This window comes from Fundulus heteroclitus, unplaced genomic scaffold (genome assembly GCF_011125445.2).
Source record: "Fundulus heteroclitus isolate FHET01 unplaced genomic scaffold, MU-UCD_Fhet_4.1 scaffold_301, whole genome shotgun sequence".
NCBI classification, from domain to species: Eukaryota; Metazoa; Chordata; class Actinopteri; order Cyprinodontiformes; family Fundulidae; genus Fundulus; species Fundulus heteroclitus.
Genome location: NW_023396711.1, coordinates 86,210 through 114,005, shown reverse-complemented (window position 1 = coordinate 114,005; position 27,796 = coordinate 86,210). Strand labels below are relative to the sequence as shown.

At 40.1% G+C, this 27,796-nt stretch overlaps 1 protein-coding gene across 3 annotated transcripts; it reads right to left on the bottom strand.

Moving 5' to 3' along the window:
• Nucleotides 1-286: 286 nt before the first annotated feature.
• LOC118559500 (neoverrucotoxin subunit alpha-like) lies at nt 287-27,657 on the bottom strand. 3 transcript variants are annotated; one of them, XM_036130212.1, is made up of 6 exons: nt 27,579-27,657; nt 24,258-24,398; nt 18,259-18,494; nt 14,686-14,781; nt 1,903-3,378; nt 287-1,601 (listed from the first exon to the last, which is right to left on the bottom strand). In XM_036130212.1, exons 2-6 carry the CDS (start codon nt 24,377-24,379, stop codon nt 1,054-1,056), a joined length of 2,478 nt encoding a protein of 825 aa, XP_035986105.1. In that variant the 5' UTR covers nt 24,380-24,398; nt 27,579-27,657; the 3' UTR covers nt 287-1,053. The 3 variants fall into 3 exon arrangements, with proteins under 3 accessions (XP_035986105.1, XP_035986104.1, XP_035986106.1); XM_036130211.1 differs by lacking the exon at nt 27,579-27,657 and adding an exon at nt 24,504-24,667; XM_036130213.1 differs by lacking the exons at nt 18,259-18,494; nt 24,258-24,398 and having other exon boundaries at nt 27,579-27,638.
• Nucleotides 27,658-27,796: the final 139 nt, after the last annotated feature.

Sequence of the window (27,796 nt, the reverse complement as noted above, 5' to 3'; positions counted from 1 at the left end):
AAAACAGTTGGACTACAAACTTAAACTAATGATGTTTCAGTAAAACAGTTTAACTAGAACAGTCAAAGGCAATCCTAAATAAATGTGTTTAATCTTGATTTAAAGGAACTCAGGCTTTCAGCACTTTTACAGTTTTCTGGGAGTTTGTTCCAGATCAGTGGAGCATAGGAACTAAATGCTGCTTCTCCATGTCTGGTTCTGGTTCTGGTTCTGGTTCTGCAGAGCAGGCTGGAGCCAGAAGACCTGAGTGGTCTGGAGGGTTGATGCCCTGATAACAAGTCTGTGATGGATTTAGGTGCTAATTCAGGGATTTATAGACTAACAGAAGGATTTTAAAGTCTATTCTCTGAGATCCAGAACAGGAAGGGTAAAAAGTACATCAGTTTAGCTATTAGACCCAATCACCAAGAATTAAATGTGTATTTTTAAAATAAGTGTAGTCAAATAGGCTGCCATCCAGGGTTTTAATCACAGCGTCATTATAATTTATTTTTACACTTAACTTTAGTTCAAACATTATTTTTATTGGGTGGGGGGGTTCTTCGCGGCTCTAGTGGCTCGCTTTTTGACACAGTAGGCTGTCAGGAATGGGGTGGAAGAGAAGGAGAGACATGCTGCAAAGGACCGCGAGTCGGAGTCAAACCCGGGTCGACCACGTTGAGGACTAAGGCCTCCATACATGGGTCATGCTACCCACTGCTCCCTAGTTCAAACATTCAGTGTGAACATACTCTATTGATGTAACTCCCTGTTAACGAGATACTTAACAGGAACTCAGACCTGAATTGGAAATCTTTCACAACAGATTTTTATCGATTAGACAGTTGCTCACCATGGACTGCATCGGTCCACACACGGGACTAGAAAATCTTATCTTAAGCCAGTTTATTTTTGATTCTTTATATTATTTTACGGTCATCAATATATTATTGTTCAGTCAGTTTTGTAATAAACTGATTTGTTATCTCATTCAATTGCCAAAAAAATACCCTTTCCAAAAATATTCCCTTATTATGAACATCTGGGTCTGGATTGAATCTTCTAACTCAACGTTTAGAAACACAGGAGGATGTAACTGTTTTTACTACAGATCTTGAAACATGGGTACACAGGCTCTGAGAATCTGGTGTGGAAAGTGTGAATGTGACTCAGTTTATCCTCTGCGACTATGTAATAGGACAAAGTGCCTCCAGGCCAGTCCAGAAAAACTCCTAGGCGTGCGCAACCAGTGTGTGGTAGAGGGTAAAAATTTACACTTGAGTTATGCTCAGCATACAAAACCGGCTTGGGTTCCCACTTGTGGCCCAATGACCAGCTCAGGGTATTCCATCCAATCCCAGCCCATGCTGAGTCCGACTTTCTCTGTATTCCTCTGTAACACACAGCAGCAGCAGCATCTCTGCCTTCATCGGTGCTCAGCTCCACCTCCCAGTAATGGCGTCCAGTCAGTGACTCCTGACACAGAACCTGATTTAAAACATCAAATCTCTTAAGGTGATCAGGATAGGACTGCCGATCTCCATTCTTCAACATCTTGTTTCCTTGAGAAAGAGTAAGATGTCCATTTATTGTGTCTGGATCAAAGGTCAGATCACAAGCATCTGGAGGACAGAAAGAGAGAAGGGAATGTTTGATCATTCTGTCCCCCACTCCCTGCAGACCAGCATTTAACCAAGCAAATGTCGCGAAACAGAGTCCAACCTGGAAGTGTTAACATGCCATACAACCAGAGAGGTTTCTGTGCACAGTGATATCCCGTTAAACAGGCAATAATATATAAAATATAAATATCCTTTTACATTCACTGCACTGACAATATGCTCTTCATTTACCTGTTTATCTTGCCAGTTATAATTCTACTAATGGAACACTGCAAAAATGAGCACATAATTAAATACTTACACCAAATCAGATCTCTTCTATCTGTTGCTTTTTCCACATCACAGACATCTGGTTTGGAGAAGTCTTCCGTGATCCACCTTTTATTCCTGTAGTGGTAGATGGTTGCTCCTTCATGCTGCTTATTTTTTATGGCCGCTACAAGGAATCTGAACTTCTTGTTGTTCTTTAAACCTTTAACAAATGTTCCAAATTCTTCAGCTTTTCTTGTCATTTTAAGTAAATCTGCTTGTGGGAAGGGTATTAGGTTGTTTATGGATTGATCCATGTCCTCAGAAGCCTTCATAGCCTGAGAATCCAGGTAGTCCTTCATTTTATCAAGATAAGGATCTGTAGTTTCCAGAGAAGTGAAAACAAAGCTGAGGACATCCTGGACTTCAGGATTAAGAAACTCCTCCACCAACTCTGCCTCACTTTGGACTATCTTTGCTCCCTTCATTTGCTTTAAACACGAAGTGATTACACTGACTTCTCTCTCAATATTAATCATCCACTTCATTAGATTCTCACTACTAAAAGGAGACTTTTCACTGTCATCCAGGATCTTCAACAACTCCTTCTCATCTTCTTCTCCTGCCCTGATGGACGGAATCTTTTTTGCAATCACATCCAGAAGTTTCCCTTCATAGATTTTACACTGTTGTTGAAAACTCTCCAACCTTTCTTTGATCTTTGGGAACCCAAAGCTGCCTTCAAGACAATCGTTGCATCTGATGTTGAGTTTGTGGAAATCTTCCCGGGCTTTTTGAACTTTTCTCACAAGACCAGGGCTGAGATCAGTGGCCATCTCAGCTGCTGACGGATCAAAGTTCTTCAGTGGCATCATCCAGACTTTTACTGGGACGGTGTTTTCTTTGTTCTTTTCAAGAAGTTCTGGAACTTTTCTGTACGATTTCACTGCTTCTTCAAATGTCACAGGGTTGCTTTCAGGAATCACGTCTCCGTAAAACTTCCAGGTGAATTTTTCTGTCACCGCCTTTTCTGTATCAGACAGTTTTAGGTCAGCTTCCCCACTTGCACTTAAACTAGAAATCTTATTTATCACAGCTTGAATGTTGCCTTTAATGTCTTGAGCACTGCTCGCGTCTAACTTCTCACTGTCCAGCACAAAGAAAGCATTTGCACCATAAGAGATGCCGGTGACAACATGCGTGGCACAGCTCTTCACATTAACACCAATTTGCTGCGTTTTGTTCATTTCCTCAGTAGAAATTTTCAGCTGTTTGAAAATTGTGGTAGCTTTGTACTGAAATGTGACTCTGCTTTGATTTTTGGACTTCTTCTGATCATTTAGATACTTCGCAGATCCCCCAACTTCAATCAGACCACCCAGGAAGCTGGTCTTCAGAGAGTCACTGACGTCCAGCAGAGAGAACTTCTCCTCCAAGGAATCAGAAGCGCTGATTCTAAACTCACTGCCATGCTGGGAGTTCTCTTCAGTCATCTTTTGGAGAGTTTTGTCATCCCAGAGTGTGGTACCTTTAAAACATGAACTCACAAATTAGATTATATTAAAAGCTTTATGTGTGTTAGAAACAGCTTAAACATTTATTTTTTTCTCCAATGTTTAATAGTTTATCTACCTGGAAATATTATGTCACTGAAATAAAATAAGAATTTGACACATTAAAATTAGGTGCTCAGTTTAAAGAGACCTGTTTTGTTTCAACATCTCAAAACTATTGTTTGATACTAAAGTGCTTTTATTGCATTTGATGGTAAAGATTCTCAGTCATCCGGGTCATTGTCATTCCAAAAAAAAAGTATAAAACAAAGCAACTTGTTTTCCGTAGTTTGAAGACGTTTCGCTTCCTATCCTGAAAGCTTTCTCAATTCAAAAAGTCTGGAGTGATGTGGAGTATCAAGCGTGATACTCCACATTTTAAATTTTATTGGATTTCTACAGTGATAATATAATTATTATTTGTAAGACACTTGTTAAAATATAAATTATTCTACTTTTTAAGACACTAGCAAAATTACACTTCCTAAGAGAAGAACATCTCTGTCACTCCAGCTGTGACCTTCACAACTAGCATCATCACCATAATCAGCAGCTGCTGCCATTTAAGGACGCAATGCCGGCCCAAGCCTCTTGGGGACCCTAAGCAGAATTTGATTTGGGGGCCCCCCTCCCACCATGCAGAATTACCTATGCTAGAAGATGATTGATACAAATGTCACGCTATAATGTTATAGGGAATATTATAATAATAATCAAATTGTTTTTATTGATTTTTCATACTGAAACAAAAGACATCCCATTCAAAACATACAGAACAAAAGAGTAGGATTCAAAATTTCCACCACAAAAACAGCTAAAAAACGCAGACAAACTAATGACAAGACAGATCCTACTACTACCATACATACCACCCATGTTCCAGTTAAAACTAGATACATATAATTATTATCATTGTGGTTGTTATTGTCATTCAAACCTGAGGGAAAAAAAGGGGGGTGGCGAGGCTGCTAGTTATGCTGAAGCAGATGAAAATTCAGATTCAAAATAGGAAATAAAAGGTTACCAGACCTTGAAATATCTCTTAGTGTTACCCTGTAAAGTAATTCTTTAGGCATGCCATCACCTCCTCTACCCATCTTTTGTGAGTTGGCTGTGCTGCCTTTATCCAATTAAATAAAATCAATCTCCTGGCCAACATTGCTTTCCTTTGACAGTCGTTAATGGAGGGTTTTCAGCTGACGTCACGCTCACGTGACTACTCAGCGCGTCCGCCATATTGGGTGGCAGTCGTTTCGCACCGTTGACCTGCGTTGTATGACGCCTTAGGCAGTATTGGAAGTGAACAATGGGGAAAACGTGTTTAATAGTTGGTTGCACGGCCCGTGGAGGTGGAGATCAACGCTCTTTCTATCGCCTACCAGCCGTAATAGTGAATCAGTGTGAAAAAAAAAACACAGCTGTCTGAACAACGCCGTCACCTATGGCTGATATCCAGGTCCGATTTGGACGGTGTTAAGCTGGAATACGCCAGAGTCTGCGGTGCTCACTTTGTCACAGGTAATTAACTGTTAAGTATTTAAAACATATAAGAAGAATATATTAATAATAGGGCTTGGGCGTTATGACTTATTACTTTCCGCGGCTGTCATGTTGACTGCCTCCGCCGCCTCTACTGCCTATTACTACCGCATACTGTACTCCCTCTCTCAGCCGTGTTTTAATTTGATTAATTTCACCTTAACTTGATTTCAACCATGGTAAACCGTTGCTGTATTGTGGGCTGTAACAGCGCAACACATGATCGCCATGGGAAAAACATAGAAACAGATTAATTTTCCACCGCTTTCCTGCCTGGAGGCGCAACCACGGAGAACAACTGTTAGAGATAACAAAGAGTCGTCGGCTCGCTTGGATCGCGGCTGTAAGTCGACCGATCATAACTTTCCACAGTATCCCGATGTCAATGAGAGTGTGTTCTAAACGTTTGAAACACATAGCAGCAAGTTAAAAGTACATTACATGCGTGAGTGGTTGTTAGCACTAACGGTTAGCATGTGCTAACCCGTCTGAGCGCAGCTTACCTTTGAACGAGTTACAGAGATAACAAAGAGATCGTCGGCTCGCTTGGATCGCGGCTGTAAGTCGACCGAACATAACTTTCCACAGTATCCCGATGTCAATGAGAGTGTGTTCTAAACGTTTGAAACACATAGCAGCTAGTTAAAAGTACATTACATGCGCGAGTGGTTGTTAGCGCTAACGGTTAGCATGAGCCAGAGCCCGTCTGAGCACAGCTTACCTTTGAACGAGTTACAGAGATAACAAAGAGTCGTCGGCTCGCTTGGATCGCGGCTGCAAGTCGACCGAACATAACTTTCCACAGTATCCCGATGTCAATGAGAGTGTGTTCTAAACGTTTGAAACACATAGCAGCTAGTTAAAAGTACATTACATGCGCGAGTGGTTGTTAGCACTGACGGTTAGCAGCTACTAAACTAGCATGGGCCAGAGCCCGTCTGATCGCAGCTTACCTTTGAACGAGTTACTGTGTTCCCACTGTTTGCTGGCTTTATGATCTGCAGCTCCTACCGGCGCCAATACGGTAAGTACAACTTAATTTTGCACTGGTCATTGTTCTGCTTAAATAATTAAAGCCGCGAGCGGCGTCGATCGGCCCTGCAGCCAAGCGCCTTCGCGCACCGCCCGCCGCCGGCCGTCAGCCACCGCAGAAGCATGCGACACATTTGCGTCGGATTGTTTACATTTTTACCATCTTATTAAAACTCACCCGTCCACGTATGATGGCGATTTCCTTGATGTACATAACCAGATGTGAACTGGTTGTGAGCCTCTAGACCCTTGTAAGCTCTCATTTCCTCAAGAGTGTGCAGAGGGTTTTCACCGAACACCAGGTAATGCATCTGGATTATGGCTAAACAAGGCACCGTGGAGGGCATACGGGTCCATATGGTCGATCACGGAACATTTCCTCAGATATACGTCCTTATCTGGTCGCTCTAGCGTGCTGGCGTACTTATCCATTCGCGATACGATAATACGTGTAAGACAACTAGAGATAAGGAAGTGTGCCACCCAATATGGCGGACCGGAAGTTGGCCAGTGACGTCAGTGAAAACACCCTATTCCGTTTCCCCCGGTGCCACACCAAAAATGGCTACCAGAGGAACGGGTTCAATAATTTTCTTGTAAATGGATGAAAAGGTTTTGAGATTTTGATCCAGAATTCTTTGAGCCGGGGGAGAGACCAGAACATTTGAGATGTGTTGGTTGGCACCTGTTTACATGTAGGGCAAGTCAGATCATCTCCCTGGTAAATTCTTGCCAACTTGTCCCTCATGAAATGAAGTCTATGTACCACTTTAAACTGTGTTAGTCCATGTCTAACACATATAGACGACGAATGTATGTGTTCTACTGCCCACCTCCATTCATTATTTGATATGTCCGGCTCTAATTCTTCCTCCCATTTCCTTTTTATCTAGGCAAGGGATGGGGAAGCCACCTTCTGGATATTTACATAGAACATATGAACCGACCCCTTAGTAGTCAGATTCATATCCAATAGCCAATCTATCCACCCACTCTGTGGTGATTCAAGAGATGAGAATGTCTTTCCACAAGGAAAAGACATTGAAGTAATTAGTTTTTCAGTGGATTCCATATTCCTTTTCCAGCTGAGCAGCAGACATAAGTACACCATCTTTAACCAGATTTTTAACAAATTCCACCCCGGCTCTATATCATTCCTTAAATGCTGTTCCCCCCAGAGCTGGAGAGAACAGGTGATCGCCATAAACAGGAGCAGACAGGAGGCATTTTTGTTTTTAAAATTAGTTCTGAATTGGACCCAGATTTTGATATAGTTTCATACAACAGAGTTATTTGTGTAAAGGTGCTTGCTTAGGGGCAGAGGGGTACAAATCAGGGAACACAGGGATATTGTGCTAGATTCATATCTTTCCATATGCACCCATACTGGGGTTTCCTCATCATCTAATTGCAAGACCCAAAATAGCAACTTATGTAGATTAGCTGCCCAGTAATAATGCATATACATAGCTCTCAACTCTCACGCATTCACCGTGTGACACACGCATTTCACTAACTTCACACGGTCACACGCAACACAAGACATTTCACACGCAAACATGGAATTTCTCACGCATAAAAATCACAAAGCCCATCTGGGCTGTGGACGACAAAACTCCGCCTTCTGCTGAGCTGTTTCGGCTTCTTTCACAGCTTGTGGCCATCAGTAATTCCTGCTGCAGTTCGTGTTAACAGAGCAGCAGGAAGAGTGATCAGAGTTATGAATAATTTTAGTCTTAACAGTAGTGAAAATGAGCCGGTAAGGTCCTGTACCGCGTACACAGGAGGGGGGAGGGGGCGGGGGGAGAGCTGCTGCAAGATGACCGGTTCTTTCAGAACCAGTCATGGCTGCACGCTGATCATAAAAACAGTTCTGCTAACCAGATGCAGTTTAAAACGCCACTTGGTCAGTTTATAAGTTTCGTTTTTATTAATTCTGCATTTTTTTAACTACATGCACCGTATTTCTGTGCCTCCGCGCTTGCTCCTCTCCCTCCCCTCCTTTCCCTCGGAGCAGGTGCTTTCTGGGCGCCCAGAGCGCACTGACGAGAGCAATAGAAATTTGTCTGGTCAGCGCGGCGACTGACTGAGAAACCTGTCGCTGTGAAAGGTGATGAGAATGTTATAAACTGTAACAGTCTAGAAATGCATTGAGCTGAAAAGAGGGACACATCAGCAGCTGGATCGTGCGTAAAGACGCAGCGGGAACCTCTGTGTGCTTCAGTGTTGCTGCTGAGGGGATCATAAAGGCTTGATGAAACTCAGCCTGATTCACCAATCAGGTTATAGATTTACAATGATAAACAACCCATAGATGAATGTGTAACAGTATAATAATTCGGTCAATAATTAAAATCTACTTAATTTTATTCAGTATTATTTGAACAATTGTGTATTATTTATGTCTTAATCCATTAACTGAACAATAAAGTATTAATACGTCTCTTTCTCTTTTTAACACAAGTAATACATGTCTACTTCATTGTCTGGTGGGATAAAAATGAGATGGAGTTGACTCCACCGGCTCTTCCAGGGTCCGGTTAGCCCCGCCCCCAAACAAGCCCCGCCCCCAAATTAGCATAATCTCACTCCTAACTTTTGATAAAAGTTGAGAGGTCTGTGCATATAGTTTGGTAGAGCTAAGCCCCCCTCCTCTCTCTGTCTCTCTAGAAACTCTCTTCTTATCCGGGGGACTGTTTTTTTCCCCCATATAAAAGGTAGATGTACATTTATTTAATAAAAAAAAGATGTAGGAATAAAAATTGGTGTTGTCTGAAAAAAAGAACAGGAACTTTGGCATTACGATCATTTTGAGAGTTTATCTTACCTGCCAATGACATTGGGAGAGATGATCACATTTCCATATCCGTTTTCGCCTTATCCACTGTTACTTTAAAATTGTGCTTAAATAAATCTTTATATTTGCTTGTAACTGTAACACCTAAATATGTGAATTTGTCTTTCATGGTTGTAAAAGTATAGGCCTGGAATGATAGTTTCCTCGACTGTTCATTAATTGGGAAAAACACTTTTTTTTAGATTAATTTTATAACCCGAAACCCTCCTGAAGGTTTCAATAATACGGAGAGCCACCGAAATGCTTGTGGCAGGATTTGACAGGAAAAGGTTGTCAGCGTACAGTGAAAGTTTATGATTTTGCATCCCCCTGCGTATTCCCCCCAGTTCAGCAGCATTCCTCAACATTATTGGAAGAGGCTGGATTGCCACATAAAGAGCCGGGGTGACAGAGGACACCCCTGTCTTGTTCCCCTGAATCAGAGGGAATGGGTCAAATATTATGTTATTCGTTCTTACCATATCTTGGGGATTCGCATATATTAGCTCAATCCACGAAAGAAATTTAGGACCAAATCCCAATCTCTCAAGGGTGATAAACAAATTAAGATACTGTATTCTATCAAAGGCTTTGTGAGGGTCCAGGGATATTACAATCTCTTGATCAATGTTATCATCAGCAGTGTATATCACATAAAAAAGGCGACAGGGATTACTGGGAAGTTGTTAACCAGCAACAAATCCTGTGTGGTCAGGATGTATTATATTTAGGGCTGGGCAAGTTAACGGGTTAATTTCGCGTTAATTCATTAGACTATTAACGGCGATATTTATTTTATCGCGCATTAAAACACATGTTGCTCACATGCTTTCAGTCAGTGTCAGTCAGCACGCGCTGACTGCAGCGCGCTGTGTCAGGCAGCACTCTGGTGCTTCCCCTCCCCTCTCGTACATGGCTCAGCGGCGCCAGCCAATCAGCACGCAGGCTCAGCCTGGCCCGCCCACTCAGCTCTCACACAAACTTAACACACAAACAGCTGAGAGAGACCGCAGCAGCTAAAAAACATGAAATGGGGAAGTAGCACCGTTTGGCTTTATTTTAATACCGTAAATGAAATCAAGCTGTATGTTTTGTAAAAAGCCGGTTCATTTCAGTGGAAACACAACAAATTTATCTAAGCACATGAAAAAACATGAAAACGTCGAGCCACGGAAACGGAGAGAGGAGTCGAAACTTCTGTCATCGCCCCGACAGACCCACAGACGTCTCTGACTGAGGCGTTTCAGTCCTCCAGGGAACATCCAGGTAGATCAGTGGTCATCTTCAGCAGCAGTTCATGTTAACTTTCAAAGTAGATATTATCTATCATATGTTACTGGAGCCCTCACAGAAAATGTAATTAAGACCTTGAAAGAACCCAGTACATATATTAAAAAGTGTTATTTAAGATAAGATAACATTAGCTAATCCTTTTTTTATCCCACGACGGGGAAATTTATAGGATTAAAGCAACAGGCAGGTGCACACAACACAGACAAAATTACATAAGGATTGAAATATATAAGAGGTGGATTAGCAAAAAAACACTGAACATAACATTATTGTTATTATTATTATTATTTAATTGTAATAATAAAATAAAAATCGCAAAACCCAAAAGGTCAACAGTTTCATGATACATCAAGCTTAGGGACTGGCTAATATACAGCAGGTCAAAAAAGGCCATATTTTGGCTGCAGTGCTTGCTGTTCTCTTATGAAGAAAAGATCAACTAGTGCACTAAATTCAATAGATGGGTTGAAAATATCCAGTATAAAATAAGATAAGTGCTACAAATGTTACAACACTTTTGTTCATATGGCAGCAGAACATTAAAATAAAAGTGTTCTTTACACTACTTTTGAATTCATTCTTGGAGTTTGCGCATACAATGCAATTAATCATGATTAATCAGGCAAATTATGCGATTAATCGCCATTAAAAATTTTAATCGTTGCCCAGCCCTAATTATATTACTTATAACAGGCTCAATCCTTGCTGCTAGTACTTTGGTCAATATCCTATAATCACATCCGAATAGACTCACAGGACGAAATGATTCACATTTAAGTGGATCTTTATTTTTCTTAAGGGTTACCGAAATCATAGCCTGTGACTGTAGCGAATATTATAAACGAATACAGTGAGGTTATGTATTAAAATAAAATTAATTAATAAACGATACAAAAAAATACTTCAATCTTTTTTTAAACTTCTGAATACAAACTGTCACAAAACATATGAAATAAATTCTTTCATCATCATTCATTCATTCACTTATATCACTTGTTGAGTTATTGAATTGTTAATTGTAGAAAAAAATAAAATAAAATAAAAAAATTGGGGGGCCCCCTGGCCCACAAGCGGCCGCTTAGTTCACTTATGCCTCAGGCTGGCCCTGTAAGGACGGATCCTCCACCTGCACGGCATCAGATTGTTGTCTAACCCCAGTGGTAACACTTTCAGGCCATTTGTCTGTTCGAGTCAAGTTTGACATATTTCTAACGTGCCTTTTTCCTCCTATGTTTAATTCCAATACCTGAACCTGCTTCCTCACCTACCACCTTGAATTTCCAGGCTTCAACCTCCTGCTTGTCTGACACTGATTACAAGGATTTCCCTGTCTGACCAAGAGAGCCATAAAATAAACTCAACCGAATCTTGCCAACAGCTCAGTCTCTGCGTCCATCCGTGCCTGAAATTCGACAATCTCTTTTTTTTTGCAATGGGAAATACTAGTAAACACAAACACTAATTTCATCGTCTAACAACTTATACATTAATGTGCAAAACAAATTTAATAGTAAGCAAAACAGCCAATCAAATCCTACACAACATTGTATTATTTTATTTGCTAAATGCCAAAATATTGAGATGTTTTTGTTTTTTTTACCCTATTTACATACATTATTTTTCAAGATGTCATTATACAAATTCAGCAAGGCCCATAGAATAATGATGGCATGTCTGTCAAAGCAATATTTACATTAAATGAAGGCCCACTTGTGGTTTAAGGCTACGCTTTTTCCATAACATCTGGATGGAGATGTTTTTATCTATTCAAGGAAATCAGGGTTTGATGCAAAACATTTGTATGAAATCTAGAGCAAAAAAAACCTGCTGAGATTGGTCTGGACTTGGAGTGCAGCCTTCCACTGCATCATTACGACATTCATGATATGGTCAGTTTGCAATGACCACAACACACATTTTCCAGGTTGTCCCTGCACTTCCAGACTCCCTCTATTTTTTTTCCGTCTTCTCGCAGCCATTTCATTTTTGTTAAAAATGGTGAAACAGTGCTAATGTTTATATAGCCATCACATCTGATTGCTGTATTTTACATAAAAATGTTAATTTTTAAATTAGCCAATTAATGAGGACATATCAAACTTTTTGGTTTTTTTCTTTTCACATTAAAATCATTCAGCTGTGATATATACAGAGGGGAACTGCAATGCTTTGGTCTGAATTCCTCATTAATTTACCTCCACATTCCCCTTTATTATTACAGTTCTGAGGTGCGGCTGAGTACAACTTGTTTTGGTGCTGTATCTTTAAAGGGGAAGTCCGGTCAACAAGGAAAAATCTGGGGATTATTAGCTATAACTAAAACTAATACGTTTGTTGTGATTTAATGAATTTAGCGTTAATCAATGAGAAAATAAAAGCATAAATTGTCGTCTGGATCACTGTGTATGTTACATCACATCCTGTGACGTAACATCGCGGTGAGCCGAGGACTTTTCTCCGCGCTTTACAAGCTAATTCAGTAGGAGCTGTTGTACACAGCTGCGATCAGCAACAATTATTTCGAAATTTCGAGAGGACTTCACCATTGAAATTTGCGAGAGCTATTGTTGAACAATGCTCACGTGCATGGCAGCTGGATGTTCCAATACATCGGGTAAAAGTGGAAAAAACATTAGTTTTTTGTTGGAATACTTACTTGAAGAGGGAGGATTTTCCATCGTGCTTCTGGCCAGAGAGAAAAAACGTCGTCTGTAGCCAACATTTGGAAGAAGAATGTCTTCAAGATGACATGAGAGCGAGACTTTTTGGTAGGTTTGTCTTTTTTTATAATGTAGAATTTGCCGGAACATTTGTTTACCCGATCAGAGCGGCGGAGGGATACGACACACTTAGAAAGTATGCTCACTGTTGTGAAGCCCACTTATTTTATGCAACTTTGGTCTTATTTTTTCAAAAGTCGCTTGTAAATTTCATGAGTTGTGGGTTGTAGTTTTTTTGGGCTTGTTTCTGAAAGTGAAGTCGATTGTTTGGGATCTAAACTAAGTGATGCAGAAATATCCCTCCGCCTCATAACGCACTGCAGCTCATCCTGACAGCAGCAGAGTAAACTCAGAAAGAGCCGATATGGCCGTATTTTCTGCAGTTTATGGTTGCAATAACTGATGATAACTGCTGAAAGTAGATTAGGGGGTGCAGATCACCATTTTGAGCAGAGATTGGTTCTGAAGATGAGTTTTATACTCATCGTATAACATTGCAGAACCCAACCCATAAACCGCACTTTAATGCTTATTTGTTGTCTTTTTTTGTCTCTAAAATGTAAAATTAGTATTAATTTAAATTTAAATGATTAATACCATGTCTGTCTTTGTTTAAGGGGTTAAAAAAATATTTTGGCTTGAAAACGGATATTTATTTACAGGGGGACAGATGGGGCATTGGGACTTGCTCTACAGCCGATACCGCACAGTGACGTCACAAACTGGGAGGTGGCAGTACTGTTCTGCACCAAGATGGCTGCCCCCACTAAAGGACCTTTAAATGAAAATTACTCTTAATTAAAAAAGCTTATCATTTATTGAACAGTATGTAATAATTTTATATTTAAAGTACTTTCAGCAGTTTGAATTCTGATTTTGATCGGACTTCTTTAAATCTAAAGAAGGCACTTAGCACCCTGACCCCTGCAGGTCACAGAGCGTTTCATTTCACTCCATTTGGCCATTTTTGGATCATTTAACTCAGTGGTTTTCAATAGGTGAGGCGAGCCTCCCCTAGGGAGGGCACCAAAGAGTCACATGGGAGACGCAAAGAATGTGCTGGAGAAGACAGCGCTGCCGCTCAACTCTGTGAAACTATGTAGCTATATTTGTGCCTTCTGTTTGAGCGTGCAGGAACCAGTCCTAACACGCCGTGAGACAACTCTCAACACTCAAAACTGGTGTGGTGCACGCTGAACTTTGAAAAACTCCTTGCAAACCACCGTCCTCGCGCTTATCTCTGCTCGCACACTCGACCTGCTCATTCCACACAACACCAGCTGTGTGTTCGCTCGACTGTCTCTGCGCTTGTGGCTTCAAAAACTGTCCACTCCACCAGCCAATCACAGGCAGGTTTTTTTCCATCCAATCAGAGTATGGCTTGCAAATACTGCATTCAGATGAATTCAATTAAAAATGCTGCAGCCTTTGGCAGAAATTAGTAAACAAAACGGTGGGATTGAAAAAAAAATAGAAAAACAAATAAAAAGTTTATTATTTTAGCCTATGGATATTTTATGAATAGGCCTTTTTTTATGAATGTACTTTGTTTAAAGAAATACAATAAAAAAAAACATTTATTGGGTTATCAGTTGTTTTTAGAACACTGCACTCCAGCAACACTAAAGAAAGATGCATTTACTGCAGGAACCTGTGTGGGGTAAGTTTGTGGTTGGGGGCGAGGGGGGGGGGGGGGGGGGGGGGCGGGCTATCTTTACCTATTCCAAGAGGAGGCTCACTTTCAATAACTTTGAAAACCCCTAGTTAAACTCAAATTAAGATAATACTTGGGTCAAAACCCACACGGTACAGCTTCAGGAAAAGGCATTATAGTACATGTACTAAACCATATCTGATCTTACCTAGGATGAGCTGATCTTTACGAGCATCGTAGAGCATCCCCAAGGTAAAGGGTCGACCGAGAGCAGCCCTTTCAATCATACCTGATGCCATTTTACCTGTATAAATAAAAACAGTCACATTTATTTTATTGATTATGGCAAAGCCTCCAAGTTAGATGAATATTCAGGTAACGTAACTCCACTAATTGCTTAATTAGAAATAAGGTCAGATGTTTGGGGCCCTAGAAAATGTGATGAGAAAAAAGGCTGCTAAAACCAAACAAAAATACAAAAGCAAAGAATATAAAACAGCTTGATGAATCTGTGGTCAGTTTGAGACGCTTGCAAAAGTTAAAATGACTGAACACCCATAAAACTCAGACTGGCAGATGTCCGCTTTAAAAGACCCGCCCTACTTTTTCTGATTGCCTAATGTCCCTGCTCTGCCAGGTTTCATTGGTTGAGAGCAACTTCAGTTTAATACCATGAATAAAACGTCTAGACGGATCTTTTTGCGCTCATTTTCCAAACAACGGAAATCCGTTGCAGCGATGGAGCACCTTAACCCATGATCTAGACGTAGGTAGATTTGAAAAGGAGAATTCTCTCTAATTACACCTGAACGGCCAATAAGTTTGAAGCCTTTTATTTGGTCAGTTGACCTTGCAGAAGACCATTAAAAGAATAACGAAAACTAAAAAATGGTCTGGAAGCAGAGAAGTCTGTATAATGTGTCAAAGGCAAGGTTTCCAGGGCCGATCTTTTCCCCGGAGATGGAACGTTTGATTTCATGTTGAAAGCATGACATGACTAAAACATTTGTTTAACTCTGTAGTTCAACTATTTTTAATATTTGCTTTTAGTTTCTATTTTCCCATGTTTTATTTTGTTTCTACATTTTATTCCAACTGGCTTTTATTGTTTTATTTTCCTAAGTGTGCATCATGTAAAGCACTTTGCATTGTCCTTGTATTGAAATGTTCTAGAGAAATAAATTTGCCTTGCCTTACCTACAAGTGAATCACAAAAAAAAAGGTTCACATCAAATGACTTTAGTTTGGGAAAAATATGGATTTTAGCAAATTTCTATTGTTTCAAATATAATATTGCAACATCAATTTGGTCAGATTAAAAGTTTTCGATGAATCTGTTATTTCAAAGATAATCCCTACAAGACATGGACAGGAAATAAATCAAAATATCTTACAGCTTGAATCTTATTCAAGCCAAAATTTTGAGCCTAGGTTAAAGTTCATGAATGATATGTTAATTGATTTCTGAATTTAATCAATTTCAATTTCATTTCGCTGGCCCCTTATAGTTCTGTAATGTAGTGTTTTTCTTTTTTACCTTGAATTCACTTTTTATAAGGCCCGAGCAGTGAAGCGCTGCAAAGCCCTATTGTATCTGCCTGGTTTCTTCTTATTATTATTATTTCCTTCTATTATTATTTGACCACTTGAGCAGCCTTTTTTGGGGCATAACATATATGAAAACTCACAAAACTTGGCAGAAAGTTGTCCCCCAATGAAAATTTTCGGATATTAATGGGGCTAAAAATGCGTGTGGCGAAACTGCTCTGCATCGCTGCCTACAGTGAGTTGGGGCTACTGGTAAGTCCTAAAAATGTGAAAAAAATAGGTAGATCTTCCCAATTCATGAAAAAAAAAGTCTATTGGGGGTATGCCCTAAAACCAACAGGGAGTCGGCCATTTTAGGTCAAAGGTCACTTTTGGGCCCTTTTTTGACTTTTACTCACCTCGAACTTTAGCAAACTCCTCCTAGGGCTTTCAAGCTACTGACTTCAAATTCGGTGTGTTTGCCATTGAGGCATGTGAGAGTAACAGTTATGAAATTCATGAGTTTTTGAAAATGTTTTGGGACATGGCCAAAGAACAATCTTGGCCTTCATAAAAAAAATTCAAACCCTTATAACCTTCCAACTGAAAGACCAAGACTGAAATACTGAAAGTCATGATGGATGCCTGTCCGGTCCCCTACGAAATTCTGTGGTCAAACGATGATGTAATCAAAGCCACGCCTCCCGAGGTCAGAAAATGTTGTTTTTGGCTTGGAAAGGTCCCATGCAGACACCACTGACTTAGTCCACATGAGAGTGGGTCAGAAGACAGATAAAATGTTGGTCTCACTTGCTTTCAAGCACAAAGACATTTGGATGCAGTGTCTAGCCATGGTGGCATGGCGAAGTCAGGCATCTTGCCATGGCCATACGTCTGGATCCAGATTCCACATCTTTCATCTTATGTGGAATCTGATGAAATATGTACCAAATTCAACAAATTTGATCTAGGTCCTGTCTCAGAATGATTTTCAGTGAAATTTCCTGTGGGCGTGGCTTACTAGCTCTACAGCACCCTCTAGAATATTTCAAAATAGAGAATTGAAAACATCAGCCCCAAGCCATGCTTTGTCTGAGGTTTATGAAATTCGATATACAAATGCAACTGATGAGGACCTACAAAAAAGTCTCTTGGACCCATGGTCCAAACCCCACAGGAAGTCCACCACTTTGGATCAAAACCACCATTTTGCCTGTTCAAACACCTATTATTTGGTAAGTGAAAAAAATTCACCAAAAATCAGCCGTTTGTTTTTATGAGCTCAGAATCTTAGGATTTATTCCTTGGATATATTAAAGCATATGGTACACTGTAATACAGTCGGGAGGTGACAACGCTGTGGACAAGTATGGCAGAGACATACTGCATCCAGCCATGATTCGTGTCTTTATGACGATTGAATAATGATGCGCATGAGACGGGAAAATATATATAATAATATATAAACGGGACTGATTCTGTCCTCCACTGTCTCAGCAGCGCCGGTTTCGGGCTTCACTGAGTCAGCGCTTTGAGCCAGTGCCTCATACTGATAAAGCTCTGGCCCTCTGGGCTCCACAAAGCCTCCCTCAATCGGCAGGGACAAAGGAGGGGAGCTGGGGGAGTGAAAACCTTCCACCTCAAAAACCGAACCGTGGCATAACTACCTCTGCACACTCTCTATGATTCAATATGGCAAATTAAGCTTACAGCTGCATCGATTAATTGCACTTTTAGAAGAAAATGAAAATGTTTTATAATCAAACCTAAATGTATAGGTCATTATTTAAATAATTGTTTCATTGACATATTTATAAAATAACAAAAACAATACCTAATGTAGATAACACCAATTCTAATTTATTAATAGAAATTTTAATCATGAAAAACAAACTGTAAAATTAAATGGAATAGTGTAGATATAAATCTGATAAAATAAACATGTGTGAAATTGAACCATCTGGCATTGATAATCTCGACTCCAAGCTTCCTAAACTGGTGGCAGACCAAATCGCCCCTGCTGTTTATCATATTATTGATCAAAATTTAATCTGCTGTGTATGTCCAGAAAAATGGAAAAGAGCTAAAATTGTGCCATTGCCAAAAAACTGCCATTCTCTGGCTCAGAGATTCAAGAAATAATTGATTACAGAAAGACTTTAAACACTTGACTTTCCAAATCCCAACTAAAGACGTGGAATTAGTTCAACAGAGACGACAGAAGGAAGTTCTGATTGGATAAGTTCAGTCTCACCTGGAGCACAGCTGCTCTGATTGGCTGCCAGCAGTCCAGCTCCTCCTCTGGGTCTTTTCCCACACTGGGGGCAGGAGGAGGGTCCTGGTGGAGCAGACTGGACCTGGTATGATGTGATGCACTGTCTGCAGAACCAGTGTCCACAGCTGGTAGAGACCGGATCCACCAGGACCTTCTGACACAAAGCACAGCAGGACTGCTGCTCCTCCTCACCAACGCTGCTCCTCTTACTCCATCTGTGAAGACATTTCTTCATCACTGAAACAGTTCACCACCAACATGAGGGGGGGGGGCTGTCTACCTGAGGCTGGAGATGTTCATGAAGGTCCACCACATCCATTACACTTCCAACAGAGCCATAACCCATTTGATACAACATTTTTCTCACACATTAAAATGTCGATACTTAACTGAACAAGAATAAAAAAAAAAAACGCAAAATAAATTGTTGACTTATCTAAAAAGTGTGCAATTGTGACTAGTGGGTTAATTTGTGATACTCTCACTAAAATTAGCTAAAACTTATTTTCACTAAATGATAAAGATCATTGTATGTGAACATTGTTTTTTTTATTAGAAAATAACCTGCAACAGCATTACTTAAGTAATGCTGTTGTTACCTTTGTGTAACAATAATTGTAATCTTGTGTTGTGTTATTACACACTGTTTAAAGTTATTTAATGTTTACTAAATACATTTCTGTCTGTTCGGTGTTGTCTGATAAATATCAACCCCATATAGCTGATATATGTACAATAGTTTAAAGGAATGATTTGTGCCCTGGAGTTCTTCTAACAGCAAACGCTGCACACATATAGAATAAGGAGTGACAATTTCTCTTCAAGTTCAAGAATTTAGCAGAAATAAATGAACATCCAGAGAACTTAACTATATAATGCTGTTTATCTGAATTAACACTATATTTTAAACAACAAATCCTCTCTACCAAACTAGTGAAACTTAACTAAACTAAGCAAATTGAAGATAAAGAGAAGCTAAGCTAAGGAACTATTTACAGAATAATTCAGTAAATCATGGTTTACTGCAGACCCAAGTTAGAGAACTAAAGTTAACCTTAGAGAACATGAAATGAGATCAAATTAGCTTAACTAATTCAGAACAACATTTGATATGTGTTTCAACCCATTCACAATGTGAATCCTGAGTTAAAACATTATTTGATAAAAAAACATTTTAAATATTGATTTGCTCAATAAAATCAGTAAACTTTAGGACCCTTTATTTTATTAAGATTATTTCTCTATGAAGCGAGGGGTAACTGTAGCGATCGGTCGCTAAGTGGGTTAATCCTAATGTTACACAAAACAACATTAAAATCAACATTAAGGTTCCATAACGTGCTGGTTGAGTCCTCACTAAGACTAAGACAGTAGAGCACATAACCCCAGTTCTGAAGTCCTTCCATGGCTCCCTGGATCTCAGAGAATAGACTTTAAAATCCTTCTGTTACTCTATAAATCCCTGAATTAGCACCTAAATACATCACAGACTTGTTATCAGGGCATCAATTCAATTCAATTCAATTCAATTCAATTCAATTCAATTTTATTTATATAGCGCCAAATCATGAAACATGTCATCTCAAGGCACTTTACAAAGTCAAGTTCAATCATATTATACAGATTGGGTCAGATTATACAGATTGGTCAAAAATGTCCTATATAAGGAAACCAGTTGATTGCATCAAAGTCCCGACAAGCAGCAGTCACTCCTGGGGAACCGTAGAGCCACAGGGAGAGTCGTCTGCATTGTACATGGCTTTGCTGCAATCCCTCATACTGAGCAAGCATGAAGCGACAGTGGGAAGAAAAACCACCCATTAACGGGAAGGAAAAACCTCCGGCAGAACCGGGCTCAGTATGAACGGTCATCTGCCTCGACCGACTGGGGTTACAGAAGACAGAACAGAGACACAACAAGAGAAACAAAAAAGCACAGAAGCACACATTGATCTAGTAATCTGTTCTACATTAGATGGTAGTAGCGGGTGAGCCGTCTTCTCTGGATGATGTCACAGTTAACAGAACGCCAGACCAGGTGTACCTACTATGAAGAAAAAGAGAGAGAGCAAAAAGTTAAAAGCTGAAATGACGACAGTCATTTCAATGTAATACAATGCAAAACTGGAGAACAGTAGACTGAAGAACAGTAGAAATCAGTAGAGTGAGAAAATTAGACCCTGATGTCCTCCAGCAGCCTAGGCCTATCACAGCACAACTATAGAGATAGCTCAGGGTATGAGCCACTCTAACTATAAGCTTTGTCAAAAAGGAAAGTTTTAACATTAGTCTTAAAAATAGATAGGGTGTCTGCCTCACGGACCAAAACTGGGAGTTGGTTCCACAGGAGAGGAGCCTGATAGCTAAAGGATCTGCCTCCCATTCTACTTTTAGAGACTCTAGGAACCAGCAGCAGACCTGCAGTCTGAGAGCGAAGTGCTCTGTTAGGAACATACGGGGTAATCAGAGCTCTGATATATGGTGGAGCTTGATTATTAAGGGCTTTATACGTTAGAAGGAGAATTTTAAATTCTATTCTTGATTTAACAGGAAGCCAATGAAGGGAAGCTAAAATTGGAGAAATATGATCCCTCTTGTTGATTTTCATCAGAACTCTTGCCGCAGCATTTTGAATCAGCTGAAGACTTCGAACTGCATTTTGTGGACTTCCTGATAGTAAAGAATTACAATAGTCCAGCCTTGAAGTAACAAATGCATGGACTAGTTTTTCAGCATCACTCCTGGACAGAATGTTTCTAATTTTGGCGATATTCCGGAGGTGAAAAAAGGAAACTCTGGAAACCTGTTTAATATGGGATTTAAATGACATGTCTTGGTCGAAAACAACACCAAGATTTTTAACTTTATTACCAGAGGCCAAGTTAATGCCATCCAGATTAAGGGATTGATTAAGAACTTTATTTTTTGAAGACTCTGGCCCAAAGATTACAACTTCTGTCTTGTCAGAATTTAAATGCAGGAAATTTAAAGTCATCCAGCTTTTGATGTCATCAAGACATGACTGCAGTCGAAGTAACTGATTGGATTCATCAGGATTTATGGATAAATATAGCTGAGTGTCATCAGCATAACAGTGGAAATTAATCCCATGCTGTCTGATAATTTTTCCAATCGGAAGCATATATATAGTAAATAGAATTGGTCCAAGGACTGAACCCTGTGGTACTCCACAAGTGACCCTAGAGTTTGAGGAAGATTTATTATTAACATGAACAAACTGGAATCTGTCCGACAGATAAGATTTAAACCAGCCTAATGCTTTTCCCTTAATCCCTACAGTATGCTCAAGTCTTTGTAGGAGAATATTGTGATCAACTGTATCAAATGCAGCACTGAGATCTAACAGGACAAGTATAGACACAAGTCCATTATCTGAGGCCATGAGAATATCATTAGTGACCTTCACCAGAGCTGTTTCAGTGCTATGATGAGCTCTGAAGCCTGACTGAAACTCCTCAAGTAGGTCATTACTTTGTAAATGTTCACATAGTTGATTAGCAACTACTTTCTCAAGAATTTTAGATAAGAAAAGAAGATTAGATATAGGTCTGTAATTTACTAACTCATCTTGATCAAGAGATGGTTTCTTAAGTAAAGGTTTAATAACAGCTACTTTAAAAGCCTGTGGTACATATCCATTTACCAAGGATACATTAATCATGTCTAAAATAGGACCACTGATCAGAGGGAATACCTCCTTAAACAACTTGGTTGGGATTGGGTCTAACATACAGGTAGAAGGTTTAGATGAAGCTAAAATTTTAGATAACTCAGAAAGCTCTACTGCTTTTAAACAGTTCAGACACTGCGCAGGTTCTAAGGATTCCTCCAATGCTGCCTCACTTACTGAGGATGAGGTAATCATGTTCGGGAGGATGCCAATTATTTTATTTTTAATGGAATCAATTTTATTTATGAAGAATCCCATAAAATCATTACTGCTAAGAGCTAAGGGAATGGATGGATCAACAGAGCTGTGGCTCTGAGTAAGTTTGGCAACTGTACTGAAGAGAAATCTAGGATTATTCTTATTCTCCTCAATTAATGATGAAAAATATGCTGCTCTAGCTCTGCGAAGGGTCTTGTTATACAACAACAGACTGTTCTTCCAGATTAGGTAGGATTCCTCTTGGTGTGTAGAGCGCCATTTTCTCTCCAATTTCCTTACATTGTGCTTCAAGGAACGCAGCTCTGAATTAAACCAAGGAGCCAGCTTCCTGTGAATAATCACCTTCTTTTTCAAGGGAGCTACATTGTCTAATGCAGAACGCAATGACGAAATCATACCGTTTACAAAGACATCTATTTGTGAATTGGAAGAAACAACATTGCTGCTATCTGCAGGGCATTTCTGCAATACGGAGGATATTAAAAAGGGGACAGACTCTTTAAGTTTTGATACAGCATTATCCGATAAAGATCTACTATAATGGAACCCTCTTTTGGGGGTGGAGAACTCAGTTAGATTAAACTCAAATGTTATTAAAAAATGATCAGATAGGACAGGGTTGTGAGGAAATACTGTTAATTCTTCACAATCAATGCCATATGTCAGAACAAGGTCTAAAGTATGGAGCCGAGAGTGCGTCGGTTCATGCACATTTTGAGCAAAACCAATTGAATCTAGGATAGTTTTAAAGGCTACACTAAGGTTATCACATTCTGTGTCAACATGGATGTTAAAATCACCCACTATAATAGCCTTATCAGTATTTAACACCAAATCAGATAAGAAATCTGACAACTCATCCAAAAACTGAGTGTAAGGGCCTGGTGGACGATACAAAACAACAAACAGAAGAGGTTTTATTGCTTTGCAGCTTGGATGAGGGAAACTGAGGGTTAAATATTCAAAAGAACTGTAGTTATTAATTGGCCTGGGACTAATTAATAAATCAGACTGAAAGATAGTTGCCACTCCTCCTCCTCTTCCCACAGATCTGGGAATGTGGAAATTTGAATAATTGGAGGGAGTTGACTCATTTATACTAACGTAGTCCTCTTGTAGCCAGGTTTCTGTGAGACAAAACAAATCAATCTGTTTATCAGAAATCAATTCGTTAACTAACAAAGTCTTTGAAAGGAGGGACCTTATATTTAATAGACCACATTTAATTGTTTTATTTTTAGGTTCAAGGTGAACCGTATTGATTTTTATTAGGTTTTTATGATTTGTTCCTTTTAGATAAGTTTTTGATCTGTTAAGTTTTGGCCGTGGGAAGTTTTGGCCGTGGGAAAGACACCGTCTCAACCCTCCAGACCACTCAGGTCTTCTTAATTCTGTAGGATTTGATTGAAATTGACTTTGTAAAGTGCCTTGATATGACATGTGGTGTGAATTAGTGCTATATAAATAAAACTGAATTGAAATTAAGTCTACCCTGCATATCCAGAACCAGACATGGAGAAGCAGCATTTACATTATCTGCCGGAGGTTTTCCTTCCCGTTAATGGGGAGTTTTTTTCCCACTGTCGCTTCATGCTTGCTCAGTATGAGGGATTGCTGCAAAGCCATGTACAATGCAGATGACTCTTCCTGTGGCTCTACGGTTCCCCAGGAGTGAATGCTGCTTGTCGGGACTTTGATGCAATCAACTGGTTTCCTTATATAGGACATTTTTGACCAATCTGTATAATCTGACCCAATCTGTATAATATGATTGAACTTGATTTTGTAAAATGCCTTGAGATGACATGTTTCAGGATTTGGCGCTATATAAATAAAATTTAATTGAATTGAATTGACATTTTATCCTCTACTGGAACAAACTCCCAGAGTCTTTGAGGACGTTTGTGGCTCTTCTGATGCATCTGGACTTGGTAACCTCCTGATGCATCAGCAGAACCACAAGCTGAACAAGGTCCAAACCAGAGAGACGCTGAAGATCAACCAGTTAATATTCTAAATATTATATCTCTGTGGAGTCACATGGATCAGTTAGAAACTGGGTTCTTACTCTGAGGGTCCAGGTTCTTCACTGAAGTCTGGAGGTTTATTTCTGGACCGGTCACTCCTCATAGATGGACAGCTGGATCCTGGAGGTTCTGCTCTGTCCTCCTTTAGATCACAGTCCTCCATCTTCTGGACTTCAGTCAGCCTGAGAGAGAAACCAGAACCAGTCAGTTCCCAGTGGTTCAGGTCCAGTCAGTGTCTGTAAAGCAGAAAGCTGAATCCCATCATGTGTGTAGAGGACCAGAGGAACCTGAGTTCAGCAGGTACCATCTGGGTCTGGATTGTCCTCTCCTTCACTACTTCATGCACCTCCTGATGTCTGCTGGCTGATCTCCTCAGAACCATCTGGAGAAGTTCTGGTTTATTTAGAAAATGAAGCTAAAACTGAGAGTGAAACCTTTTCAGGTCTAAACTGGAATCATGTTCCAGATCTGTAGAAACATCCAGAGTGAGGTCAGATGTAGTGAATGAAGGAGGGAACATTTCCTCTGAAGTTCTGATGTGTTGGTTCTGAACACAGCGGCCCGCTCACATGTTGGAGCCGGCTCCTGTTAGAGAGCCTTCAGTTAAAGCAGTTAAGGTTCTGAAGGTTCTGAAACCTTTCAGGTCCAGACCTCCTTTAGAGGAAGATGTTCTGCTGGTTCCTCTGCTGAGTGTCAGATTTAATCTGAGAAGCAGAAAACGTTCCTTTTAGCTGAAGCTCAGAGAGAGCTGATCTGTTTCAATGTTTCTCTCCTAGATGAAGCTGCTGCTGCTAACATTACCTCTCCACCATTTATGTAACATAGAAAGTACTCCTGGTGATGGTTTACTTTACAAAGTGTGTCTGAATGCACCATGAATCTATCGTAATTCTAACACTAAATAAGTTGGGACAGAATGTATCTGATGCAGAATAGCATTTTTATGCAGATGACACAGTTATTGCACTGGATCCACTCCTACTCATGTCATTAAACCTTTGCAGGGTGCGCTGGTGGTGCAGCGGGTAGCGCAATCCATGTACGGAGGCCTTAGTCCTCGACCCGGGTTCAAATCCGACCCATGGTCCTTTGCCACATGTCTCTCTCCCTCTTCCACCCTCCTGTCCTATCATCCTACTGGTAATAAAGTGAGCCACTAGAGCCACGACAAATCCCACAAAAAAAAACACTATCCAATTGTCACTATGCTTGTTCTTAATATAGATAAAACTAAATTGATGTATTTTTTCACAGTTTGAAAAGGTCCCGCATCAGTGTTATATAACAATTTTGATTTTTTTTTGTCACTTTTAAACCCCATGCAGAAAAAATCTTGGGGGAAAAAAATCCAAATTAAAGTTGGGGTTTTATTATTTATATATTTATAAATACCTTTATTTATATATATATATATATATATATATATATATATATATATCCATCCATCCATCCATTTTCCAAACCACTTCTCCCTCATGGGGTCGCGGGGGTGCTGGTGCCTATCTCCAGCGTTCACTGGGCGAGAGGCGGGGTACACCCTGGACAGGTCGCCAGTCTGTCGCAGGGCAACACAGAGAGACAAACAGGACAAACAACCATTCACACACACTCACACCTAAGGACAATTTGGAGAAGCCAATTAACCTAACAGTCATGTTTTTGGACTGTGGGAGGAAGCCGGAGTACCCAGAGAGAACCCACGCATGCACAGGGAGAACATGCAAACTCCATGCAGAAAGACCCAGGGGTGTACTCGAACCCAGGACCTTCTTGCTGCAAGGCAACAGCGCTACCCACTGTGCCACTGTGCAGCCCATATATATATATATATATATATATATATATATATATATATATATATATATATATATATATATCCGTGAATGTACACATGACATCATCTGCCAGGGGCCCGTTCTTCGTACGTCGCTAACTCAGTTAGCTGGATTTTCTTATTGATCCACTGTATATATGAAGATACACTGTATATTACTGATGCACCTTTTCCTACTTTTGGCACCTTCTTCTGACTATTGACTATTGGGCCGATGTGACGTGTGATCAATAAAGCCTATCTTATCTTATCTTATTTCTAAACAAGTTGTGTTCTTCATACGCTGCTGAAAAGCAGCTTGTCACTGCAACTTCTATGTCTGTGTTGGACGATGGAGATCTTCTGTACATGACTGCTTTGCCACGATGTCTTAGGATGCTTGACTTTGTCTGTCTCTCCTCTCTGAGGTTCATCACAAACTGCTAAATATCAACACACCATTGTGATTTATATCCACAGGTGGGATGGCCAGGTGTAGCAGCTCCAAGGAATTCCCATTGGTTAGCATTTATTTACCAGGTGTTACCTGGACTTATGCCTGTATCTGTACTGCAATGGCACTGAGAAATGTTGACTCGTATAACTTGTTTCACTCACACAATTTGCTGCTTCTTTCTGTCCCTTTAGCTCAGACTGAATTGGGCAAGAAGGCTTTTGTTCACTCAGTGTCCTCCTCCTTGAACTTGCTACAGAAAACATTAAGATTAACTGAACTTCTCTCATTGAGTGTTTTTACTTCCAAACTGAAACGTCTTCAGGATGTTTTTCATAGTTTGTTGTTGTGTGTCCTTTTAACCGTGTAACTTTTTGTGTGTCTATTTGTTGCTGCCTCTTAGCCAGGTTTTTAGTCTCAATGTGACAATATCCTGGGTAAATAAAGGTTAAATTATGCCCCACAACATCACAAAATTCAATTATTTCATATTTAACTTGTATGATGGTTTGCAGGCAAAGTTAAGCATCTTTTCTTACCTATTTCATCCTCTTCATTTGAAGAGGATGAAATGGAAAAATTGAAAAAGCTGCCATTTTATAAGCAGCGGCTGTTTTCAGAACTTCCTCTTTTTAGTTCTAGCCTTCTCCACGCCGCCCTTGTTCTTTCCCCGCCATTAAACCAAGAGCGATGACGTGTTACGTCACGTGCGTCAGAAAAAAAAACTGCCAGCAGAGGCGGATAACGGTACAGCGTGAATAGCGGACTAAAAAAAAAAAAAAAAAAAAATGAGAACAGCCCTTGCGGCCCAAATCTCATCAGCCCGGTTCTGGTCCCGGTCCTCCAGGTGAGACACTCCGGGCCTGGAGTGGAGCAACATTCTGGAACCATGTTGACCAGAATCCGGTGATTTTTGGACAGAACCAAAGGTTTGGACCAGAGTCCGGGTCTGATCCAGGATCAGGGAGGGTCTCAGGAAGCTTCCAGTCAGCTCAGAGTCTGCAGCAGACTGAGCTGTCAGCTGGAAGCAGCTGTAGAAAGTCTAAAGGCTCCAGAAACCCAGGAGAGACCCGCAGGAAAAAAGGCTTAACTTACCTCTGTTAACCAGCGGAGACAAGATTTCCGTCCTGCTGTCTCAACGTGCAGCCTGGTCTGAAGTTCAGCAAAGTTTCACTTTCTGTTCCCCAGGAAGTCTGCTGACTTGTTTTTAACAGAAGCGTCTAGAGTTAAAGATTTATTCATAGGAATAAATATTTACAGCTGACAGCTAAAATAGATTTTACAGCCTGAAAGAAAAGTACAAGAAAAGATGA

What these genes read in the sequence shown, in the direction of transcription:
- LOC118559500 (XM_036130211.1), bottom strand. Translation starts at nt 24,598, where the DNA reads ATGGTTCTGAGGAGATCAGCCAGCAGACATCAGGAGGTGCATGAAGTA. An exon ending in ATGGTACCTGCTGAACTCAG is followed by an intron (nt 24,399 to 24,503) that starts GTTCCTCTGGTC and finishes TTTCTCTCTCAG; the next exon opens with GCTGACTGAAGTCCAGAAGA. An exon ending in TAAAGATCAGCTCATCCTAG is followed by an intron (nt 3,379 to 14,685) that starts GTAAGATCAGAT and finishes CATGTTTTAAAG; the next exon opens with GTACCACACTCTGGGATGAC.